The sequence below is a fragment of the Macrosteles quadrilineatus genome, unplaced genomic scaffold (assembly GCF_028750875.1).
Source record: "Macrosteles quadrilineatus isolate MER2022 unplaced genomic scaffold, UCM_ALF_1.0 Scaffold_3__2_contigs__length_128488019, whole genome shotgun sequence".
Lineage (NCBI taxonomy): Eukaryota > Metazoa > Arthropoda > Insecta > Hemiptera > Cicadellidae > Macrosteles > Macrosteles quadrilineatus.
The window spans coordinates 48,422,564-48,433,561 of NW_026542596.1; the positions used below are offsets into that span (position 1 = coordinate 48,422,564).

A 10,998-nucleotide genomic window follows, 5' to 3' on the forward strand; every position below is an offset into this window, starting at 1 on the left:
CACACTATGTTTTCCAACGACGATCATTTTGAAAAGAGTAGTGAACGACTATTTGTTGTATGGTGTGTAGTTGAAAAACAACGACAAACGTATGGCGTTTTGCTTTATAACCGCGTCATTTTAATACATGCTAGCAATAGCAATAAAATATCCATACTGTCTATGCATCGACGTGTAATTTCGTTTCAAACGGGACTGGTCTTTTAACATTACACGGTACATGGTCTTGCCAAAATGACATCAGAACCTTTTCTCTAGAGAAAAGTTCGCTTAAAGTTTAGGCCAGACAGAAAGTAAGAAAATTAACAGATATAATTTATTGTTACATTAAATACAAATTTTCGACATTTTTATTCCTGTTCTTCTAAGTCTTTTGTGATGACACTCTGGACCCAATCTTGGAGGGAAGGCACGTCTGTGTAAAGTACGGGATAAGAACCAGGAGAACAAGTGTATCCTCCAGCAAACAATCCATAGAGTACACCATCGACCACCACCGGGTCACCAAAGTCGTACTGAAACATAAAAGTCATAGAGTGAAGGGTAATTGTTCAACAACCAAACATGCAATAAATCACAGGCTAAACATTGTTAGGCCTACATAAAATACATTTTTTGTGTCTAAACCAATGAAATTTTCAATGAAGCAATCACACTCGCTCTGAAGATAAAGACGTCCTTACCCACACATCAGATATGCCGAGAATCGCAATGAAGCTAGAGACGGTAACCACCAGGCCAGCAACACAACCAATCCAGTCAAGGTAATGACGAGGCCTATCATTTGTCGTTACAGTAACTGTAGGGTAAAATATTACCGTCTTTATCAACTGTGCTACGATTGCTCTTTTCACCATGAAATTTCACGTAAATGACTACAATAGTCAATCGAGATTCAAGATTATCAACTAGTTTATTCAATTAATGTAGATGACAATATATTATTTTAATAAAATGTCTAACTGACATAGTTCTAGATGGTAAAGGTATTAAAGTGTTAACTTGTTAATTAAAAATACTTTATTTTTAGTGATTATTAGCACTGTTCGATGGTTAGGAATTAGCCAGATAGAAACCAGACGATTTTAGGCAGTAAAACGTTAGTAAAGTGTTGGTCTTTGGTGGATTACCGGGTCACTTGCGTTAAACCAATTCATGTTTAAGGGTAAGCCACAATGTAACTGTCAGTGTTGACCTGTTAGCATTCCCCATCGCGTCGGCCAAACTCTTTTTCCCAAATAATTCAAAGACACATTGACATCTTTATCTTCGAAGACCAATGCTTTACTGGTCGTGCTTGTTACTGCCTGTCTCCTTCGGCCGATGTAGTCTACCTTCAAGTACCTCTCCAGCTTTAGGCTATGATGCAACTTACTCAACAATAATATTCGACTTATTCCCCTTGAGTGAGATTTGAAGAATTTTTATTCATCTCTGAATCCCAAATAATTTCTTGTCATACTATTTACTTGGATCTCCAAATTATATTAAGAATAACGTCATACTTACGGGGCAAGCTGCCACATTTTGGTCCAAAGTACAGAACAGCCTGGGTGTGAGGTAGTCGCCGTACGTTCCAACACACTTCTTCCTGTTGTAAACAGTTATCTGCGCCTCCAATATGCTCTTGGGAATGTTCTCGGTCTGATAACAGTACAGAATTATCAAGGGTTTGCTACAACTCTTAAAATTTACAACTAGTAAATTTTAATCTTGCGTTGTCCCGTCCACATAGGCCACAGGTCTCTGCATGAAACCTATGCAACAAAGTATGGAGAAATCCAGGTACATGCCAACAAATTAGGTGCCAAATAAGGTGGCAACAGGAGGCATAACCACGAAATTGCTCGGATATTGTGAAACACAGAGGATATAACTGTAACTAAAGTTAGACCTATCATAATAAAATTTCTTGTAGTACGAAACTCACCGCGTCATAGCCCCACCCGGCAGTCCAAGCCTTGGTGTTGGGTTTCAGTGACTTTGTGCCCAATGTGATGGCCTTCACCTTCTTCCCCAACTTGATGGGTTTCTTGACCTTGACCAGGGCAATGTCATAGTCCCAGCCATCCCCAGTATAGTTCGGGTGTATCACCACCTTGCCGGGCTTCAACACCTGGCCTTGCTTGTTGTAGAAACTGCTGCCAACTCGGAACGTCAGATCAGCAGTTGGAATCCTGAAAATAAAAAGTATTTAAGTTCTCTTTCCATGTCGACACGTCAAATAATAAAATCACAATCCTGGGACTGTAGCCATGACCGCAAGAGGTGATTACGATGTCGCTGTGATCGAAACAGTTGCTCAAAGATGTCGCTGTGATCACATCAGTTGCTCACAGATGTCGATGTGATCGCATCAGTTGCTCAAAAATGTCACCGTGATCGCATCAGTTGTATGAGAATTTTACCGATTCTGTTCTAATGGTTCGGCAGTTATGATTTTGGTTCGACAAAGGCCTATTTAAGTAAACAAATACAATCATCACTGTGCGTGCAATTTTCCCGTTGTCGCCAGGCCGTGCCGCTGGTAGTCTCGCCCCATTCGACTTTAGTAACCGACATTTTAAGGTCACTTTCCTAAGATCAGTTGGTATCTATAATTCTCTTTAGTCATTGATTCATTACTGGTTGGTATGAGATAGACAATAGTAGGCATAATATTACATAGTAAAACCAATTAATGTGTGTGTACCAGGTAAACAATCGAGTTAGGACTTCGACAATTTGAGACACTTTAATATTTTGAGGTTCACTGGTGAAACAATTAAGATATTGAAGAAAAAAATAGCTTAATTTATGTTTAAAGAGATACATATATATTTACCATTCTGGATCTACATTCCATCCAGTAGTAAGGAGCCAGTTCTTGTTCAGTACCACTGCTGCGCCGTACTCTTCTCCATATTGCTCCAATGACGCCTGTCAACAGACACCACATATGCAGTATTAAATGCACCACTTGTAATAGTGTCATCAGTGTAAGTACATTTTAAATACATACATAGATTATTTTAGCTATACCCTATCTGGGTTCATTGAAAACGGTATTATGTTTTTTTGGCATTTAATCATTTTATTTATATTCCAACTTTTTTCTATATAGCCTACAATAGCACTAAGTTCTTATTTAAAATACGATAGTAAAAAATAGTTGTACAGTATATACATAATGTTAAGTTTTCTGTTGATTTATTTTGCCCTAAGTCTGTCTCCGAGACATAAAAGTGTTGTCATTAAAATATTTGTACCACTAGTCTGGCTCCAACCCATGTTTTAGAATTTTAGAATATTAACATGTGCTTTTGTATTATTGTTGGTTTTAATGCTCTGTGTTCAAGTTGAAGAAATATAAAACTGTTGTACTCAATAATCTTCGTTCTTGATGGTTATTTAGTGATTTTCTCTCTATGAAAGTACCAACAAAGTTTTCCTCCCTTTTCACTATAACTCCCAGGGTGATTATAAAAAACCTGATCGATTTTAACTTTGTCTCACTCATTCCGTGTTAGAGGTAGAAATCTCTAGTTTTCATTATTTGTTAGGGAAACTCAAAAAGTTTTATAATCAGCTGTTTTTATTAGCAGTACCTTCTTACATTGTTGTGTGATAAACAAAAACAAATAAGTAACATTTTACGATGGATCCTCGAGTGAAGACGCAGTGTGTCGAGTGGTTAATAGAAACTAAGTCTCCTATTGCTGTTCACCGTAGATTTGCCGAGCATACATCACAGAAAAGGCAATGGTCGTCCAAGGGTAAGTGAAGAAAACGTTCAAAGAATTCATCATTTCTTAATAATCCGAGACAATCAACAAGATCTGCAGCTCGAGAGTTGAATATTAAGCATTCCACTCTACACAAAGTGTTAAAAAGAGTTTTGCATTTTCGGTCTTATAAGTTACAGATAGTTCAAAAGATTACGCGACAAGACTGGGCCAGACGCAGAGAATTTGCAGTTACAATGCTCGACCGTTTAGAAACTGACAATAACTTCTTAAACCGGATATTTTTTTCTGATGAAGCTACGTTTCATGTATCAGGGAAGGTGAACAGACACAATGTCTAGATATGGGGATCTGAGAATCCTCATTTTCACCAGGAGCATACTAGGGATAGTGAGAAGGTGAATGTTTGGTGCGCCTTATCTTGCAACAGATTGATCGGCCATTTCTTTTTTGCCGAAAGAAATATCAATGGGACCATTTTCGTGGATATGTTGGAAAACTTTGCCATTCCACAGTTTGAAAATGAGCAACCAATCATGATGTTACAACTAGATGGCGCTCCACCTCATTGGAGACGGTTTGTTCGTGACTTTCTCGACGAACATTTCCCAAATCGTTGGATTGGCCTTGACGGACCCATACCTTGGCCACCAAGGTCGCCAGACATTACCCTATGTGATTTTTTTGTTTAGGGGTTAGTAAAAGATCGTGTTTACTCCAACAAAGTCAACAGCCTGGAAGAAATGAAGCAAAAGATCAGAGAAGCATTTGATGAAATTGATGTTGCGATGTTGCGGCGAGTTTGGGCAGATCTCGAACACAGACTTGATTATTTAAGAGCTAATAATGGAAAACATATAGAAATAAGATAGTGTGAATGTGTCATCGTAAACTTAAGAAAATTGTCTTTAATTTAACATTAATTTTAAAAAATTTTGATGAAAAATAAAAGAGCAATGACTGTTTAAAATCGATCAGTTTTTTTTATAAACACCCTGTATTTTAAAGACATATAAAGATTTACAAAGAAGCCTAGAATAGTTCTAGGTAAAACCTCTTCCTAATTGGTATTACACAAGCCTAAGTTTTATCCTCTAACTACTCTGATTCTCGCCTCTCTAGTCATTTCACATAATGACAACAAATTAGAGGTTTTCTAGTTTTTTTTGCAGTTCATTTGATATGAAAATCTTTGAAATATTTACAATTTTTGAAGCAGCACTTACAATGTAAGGGTATTTGGTGATGGATGTTTTGTTGCCGTTGAATATGTACAGAGAGTTTTGAGATCTCTTCCTGTTAGGCAGTTTTCCGATGAATTGTTGCTCGGCATAAGTCGCTCCTGTGACAAAAACTTTAATTATGAGGAGAATTCCTGCAATATAAGTTTTATTATTGAGACTAATGTCTTAAAGTTAACCAATGATGTCTTATGTAAGGTATCATAGTTGTTTGGAATATATCACTTTACTTACGATTACATAACACGAGAAGGAATATCTGAGCAACACAATTTATGTTCCTCCATACCAGTAATTAAAAATAAGTGAGTGGCTAGGATCCTTGCATAAACATCCTATGGTATAAAAGTAAATGGTGAAGTCTGTAGAGTTGTTTAAGCATTGATGCTTCACGCCGTCAGGATCAGGAATTAATAAACTATGCTACAATGATGCAATTATTATGTGGCAAAACCATAGTTCAAACATATCTTTTTCAAAGTTTAAGAGTATCCTTCATTTATGTATAGTTCTACTGTACTAATTACTTTTACAAAAAAAAAAAAAAAAACTGGTACGGATTGAAAGTTTTAAACAATGACTTTTTATGACTTTATTTGTTACCTACTAAATTAGATTAAACTATAAATCATAACTAACAATCCAACCAGGCCACATGGTTTCAAAAAAGTTTACTTAAGTATATTAAAAATACCTTCGCCCCAGCATACCTGCAGATTAAGCTAATTGCCATTTGCCTAGTTTGATTTAACTTTTAAATCTATTTAAATAACATTAGGTTTAATTAGTTCCTAGGTGTGCTGCTATGGGGGATAAATTGTGTTTTTAGTTAAATATTAAAAGCTTCACTTAAAGTAAACCTAAAAAGTAAAATATATTTATGCACATAAAGTAAATAAATTTGCCAAGTTTGATCAAAATGTATCCATATACATGCATACTACATCAGTTTACTTATTCTATATAAAAATAACACGGTAAAAGTTTACAATTACTTAAGTTTTATCCTTAGTTATTTCCATAGGTGGAGTGGTGAGACCTGAGCCCAGGATTGATTTACTTTTTTCATTTTAATGTCCCTAGAAGCTAAAACACTAGTCTAATTTGGGTCCGATTTTGACCAAATTCCACTTGAAGGTGTAGGACCGGATAAACTTGAATGATTTCGCACACCAGCAAGTGGGCATTGGAACAGGGTACTTTAGGGGTTTGAAATTTTCTGTTTACCTCAAAACATGAAAATCCCCAATTTCCAAAACAACTATCGTGTAGAGCTAAAAAAAACAATATTTTTTTATATTGAATTGGTGTATTAAAATTAAACTTTAACGAAGAAAATTCCCAAAAATCTGTACATTTAATATTCTTATGTCATTCTAATGGAGAAAGGAAGGTTTTTATAGTTTGCTTGCTTAAGGATGTATGTTGATTAAATTTGGCAAATTTATTGACTTTTTCTTATCCTATTAACGTTTGGTCAAAAAACACAGTTTACCTTCCCCATTGCAGCACAACTAGGTACTCACTAAATATATTGTTATTTAAATTAGGAGTAAATGAGATTTGTGTACGGAAATATTATAGTAAAAATCCAATCAGACAAATTGGAAATCGTTTAGTCTGCAGGTTTGCTGCGGGTACTAATGGCAAAAAATATTGTACGTCGCTCGTCCAAAATGTGTTTACCGTACTTGTATGGTAATCCCGCACTCACTAACCATTATTTTAAACAACTTTAGTTGCCTTAGTTACCAATTAATTTTATTTAGATATGAATTTTTGTTTGTTGTATACCTGTAGAAAATTTTCTGAAGGTTTTAATTTATTTATCTGAAGTTTTTTATTTGCCCTATTTAGGGCAATCCTTGTGCACCCAAAATTCGAAGTCAAAAAAAGAAAGGAAAATTATGGGTGGGATGACTGGAACCGCCCATTATATCTGGACCATCCTTGGTTGATGGTTGAAGAATAGGACACTACCAAGACATACATGCATACCCAAACTTGATTATTTGTCAGATCCTGCTAGAAATCACCAGCAATCCTGGAATCTGAGGAGAATCTTTTTCCAAGAGAAACCATTCGATTGAAGTTTCCTTTCATCAGTTTCCTTGGAAGATCCACAAGTGTTCTTTCGTATCATGGAGGAAACAACCTGATTCAATCACAGAAGATTTCCCAGAACACTATGTTGATTTTCTTCTGACTCCTCTTCTGGTAACTTACTTGAGAAGTTTGTAGACCTCTGACTTCATCTTCTTCTGCGTGGCTTCTTCACATTGATTTCTTAGTATAGAATATAGGATGTTAAGATTATGTGATTGGAGGTTGTGGCACATTCCTCTGATCGAATCCTGGATGTTTGCTATATCGTGGAAAAAGACTTTACAGTTGGCCTTAGGAGTCGATGAAGTATATCAACAAAGTGTTCTGGGGAAATATTCTGTTATTGAATCAGGTTGTTTACTACGTGACAGGAAAGAACACTTGTGGCTTCAATGGAAACTGAAGAAAGGAAACTTCAATCGAATGGTGTTCTTCTTGAAAAAATATTCTCCTCAGAGTCCAGAATTGCTGATGATTTCTAGCAGGATCCGTCAAATAATTAGGTTGAGAATTTACAAAACACCTCTTTAATTGGCGACTTGAAATTAAAATTCTAAATTGTATTCATCAAGCACCGCAAGCCAAATTATTATTTGCAATTCATTAAGTCCTAATACAAGAAACACATTATTTCATGCATGTCTTTGTTTAAGTAAATTAAATTGTGTTTTTAAATAGTAGTTTACGCAACGATTGCGTTAAGTGAGTCTTTACGACACGAGTAGAAAATTTAAGGCACGAGCCTTGGCGAGTGCCTTAAAAACTTCTACGAGTGTCGTAAAGACTATTAACGCGAGTTGCGTACACTACTTTACCTACGACCGTTTTTTAATTACTATCAATCTGGATTTAATTACTAACAATCACTACTGATAACTTTTTAGAGAGGTTATGTTTTCGTGTATTGTCATTGCCACTGAAAGTGATGCAACGACTTGTTGTATAATCAGCTGATTTCCTGTAATTACGTGTTTGTTAAACTTCGTTAAATATTACATTGCTAGCAGCATTCTTACCATAAATAATATTGTATCAGGTACAATTCGGCAAATATTTCATTTATTTTTGGACTTCCACCAACTTAATTAAGAATAGTATCAACATGAACAAGTCGGATCAACAATTAAATTGGTCAACTGATCAGCTGATCAGCTGATTAGTTGACGTTCGAAGCATTACAATTTTAATTCTTTTCTCTCAATACTTGAACCTCATTGGTCCGTTACCTGTGTGGATATGAGAAAACTATGCGGATATGAAATGAAACTATGCGAATATGAAAGTAAACAGCTGTAAAGTGAAACTTTTCAATTCTAAGAACTGGACTGAAATGGCTACTTTAAAAAACGGTCGTAGGTAAAATTATTTGTCATATTAATTTGTTTTTATTTCCAAACAAAGGTCCCGTCTAAGGTCCCGCATTAAGTTTCAAACTAAGTTAATCCTTTTAATAAATAAAGAAAACGCAATTGTGTACTGAAGTAACAAACCTTTATTGTTATCACTCATCAGTATCGGACCATGGTAACGGCATTTTGTGGAGTAAAGATTAGTTTTTCTCATTTTGACCCTCAAAAAATGAAAATTCCCAATTTTTTTCACTAAACCATTTTGAAGAGCTTAAAAAAGGGATAATTTTGTATACCGAAGCATTATTGCATGATTTTCATAGCTAACGGTTGTGGAGAATATTAAAAAGAGTTACCTAATTATAAATTCCCATGTTATTTCTTCGACCACCTTCAGACTTGAAGATGAGGACAGACCACCAATCGACTACAGTCGACTGCCCAGATTTACAATTAATACCCCCGCCGCAGCAAACCTGCCAACTAAGCGAATTTCCATTTGTCTGAATTGATTTTCAGTTAAATATATTTTAATAACATTAGGTTTAACGAGTACCTAGGTTTGCTGCTACAAGGAAACTAATAAAGTGTGTTTTTGAGTAAAATATTGATAGCTTAGTACAAAATAAATAAATTTGCCAAGTTTGATCAAAATATATCCATAAACAAGCAAACTACAACATTTGACAATATTCTCCATAAGAATAACATGGGAATTTTAAATTTACAATTTTTTAAATTTTCTCCGTTACTAATAACCGAACAAAAATACTTTTATATACTAAATTATTTGTTTTTTTTAAGCTCTTTAAAAAGGTCTAAAGAGAAATTGGGAAATTTTGTGTTTTGAGGGTCAAAAGTGAGAAAAACCAATTTTTACCCCATAAAACCCCCCGTAAAGCCCCGTTCCCATGGTCCGATCATGCTGGTTCGCGAACTCATTCAAGTTTATCTCCCTTTACACATTTAAACCAAATTTCATCAAAATCGGACCAAAATTACTCAAGTTATCGCGTTCACGGACGTATATATATATATATATAAATCTATATATATATATATATATACATATATAAAAATTTGAACGAATGGTGTTTTTGGCCTCTGGGGACATCAAAATGAAAAAGTAAATCGGTCCCGGGTCTAGGTCTTACCGTGCCACCTACGGTAATAGCTACTTCCCTATAGGGAAATTCGCTAAAATGAAGGAAAGGTCCTCGTTATACTGTAATATGACCTTCTCGTATACACACGAATCATAGTTTGTAAAATTCATTATTATGTTGGTTCTAAGATATTACCATTATTAAATTGGACTTTTCCAACGTGCCTTGTGTATAAAAAACTACTAAACATTTCTGGAGACCGATAAACTCCTCCTGTTTTTAAGTGAAAATGTACCAATGAACATAAACAACACAATGCGCTAAATATTGTTAAGACCTTCAGAATGGTTTACAGAGAAACAAATAAATTTGATGTTTTAAAGGCCAAAAATTAGAAAAAAAATATTTTTACCCCGTAAAACCCCCCATAAAACCACGGTGTTCATGGTTCGATCATGCTGGTTCGCGAACTCATTCATGTTTATCCAGCCTTACACGTTCATTCCAAACTTAATTAAAGTCGCTGCAAAAATACTCTATTGTCTGTGCTTGTTCACGTGTACATATATAACAATTGGAACGAATCGTGTTTTTGACCTCTGGGGACATCAAAATGAAAAATGAAATCGGTCCCAGGTCTTACAATGCCACCTACGGTAATAGCTTCTTCCTTATATGGTAAATTCGCTAAAAACAGTCTCTTTAAGTTTAAAAGTACTCTGATATGTTTAATATATCGAAAATGACACGTATGATTTCAACTTACCTATGATGCAAAGAAGCAACACAACTGACGTCGACACCATGGTTGAAAAGATGTTGAACAGGCGCCATTGGAATTATTCAAGGTGTTTATATGGGACTCGTTATAATCTTATCTTTTACAAAACAAGTACTCTGAAATAGTGGATTTTTGTTTAAGTGTTTTCTTCAGACAGTTATCTTTGATAAACCATACAAGCACTGGCAAATCCCACACTCCATATTTCACACAAGTGGTTTCTGTGATTTAATGATTTAACATGAAACTTTGTGTGGTTCTATAAGTAACCTAGCCTTTAAATATTGACAAGTGCCAAAACAAAATATACTAACACAATTTTGTGTTAAGACTTAGGGGACCAATACTTTTTATAGAATCTAATTAAACAACGATTTTAGAAAGGTTAGTCACATCGGTTTAAATCTTAGTCCATGAATTCATTCTCTGTCTAATCCACTGCTAACGATGATAATTATAATGCATCAAAATAACTCCTATCCGAAAAGCTTAGTGTCTTGTAGTAGAGTAGGTTTTATTAATTCCTCCCCCTAAACGGTAGGTATATGGAGAAAGTATTGTTTTCCTCAAAACTTTCGAGTTTCGAGTGGATATATTCCTTTCTGGACCCTGGACCAAAAAAGTGGGTTTTGAAGTGAGGTCTGTGTGTTGGTGTGTCTGTCTGTATGTGTGTATTTGTACAGAGCCACA

The 10,998-nt window shown here is 35.2% G+C and overlaps 1 protein-coding gene across 1 annotated transcript; it reads right to left on the bottom strand.

Moving 5' to 3' along the window:
- Window positions 1–302: 302 nt before the first annotated feature.
- Window positions 303–10,442, bottom strand: LOC128991076 (trypsin alpha-like). The gene is made up of 6 exons (XM_054413803.1): window positions 10,294–10,442; window positions 4,952–5,067; window positions 2,825–2,919; window positions 1,931–2,177; window positions 1,510–1,644; window positions 303–515 (listed from the first exon to the last, which is right to left on the bottom strand). The coding sequence occupies exons 1-6, from the start codon at window positions 10,331–10,333 to the stop codon at window positions 351–353; spliced, it is 798 nt and encodes a 265-aa protein (XP_054269778.1). The 5' UTR covers window positions 10,334–10,442; the 3' UTR covers window positions 303–350.
- Window positions 10,443–10,998: the final 556 nt, after the last annotated feature.

What these genes read in the sequence shown, in the direction of transcription:
- LOC128991076 (XM_054413803.1), bottom strand. Translation starts at nt 10,333, where the DNA reads ATGGTGTCGACGTCAGTTGTGTTGCTTCTTTGCATCATAG. An exon ending in TGGAATGTAGATCCAGAATG is followed by an intron (nt 2,178 to 2,824) that starts GTAAATATATAT and finishes TTTTATTTTCAG; the next exon opens with GATTCCAACTGCTGATCTGA. An exon ending in AAAATGTGGCAGCTTGCCCC is followed by an intron (nt 516 to 1,509) that starts GTAAGTATGACG and finishes TTTATGTTTCAG; the next exon opens with TACGACTTTGGTGACCCGGT.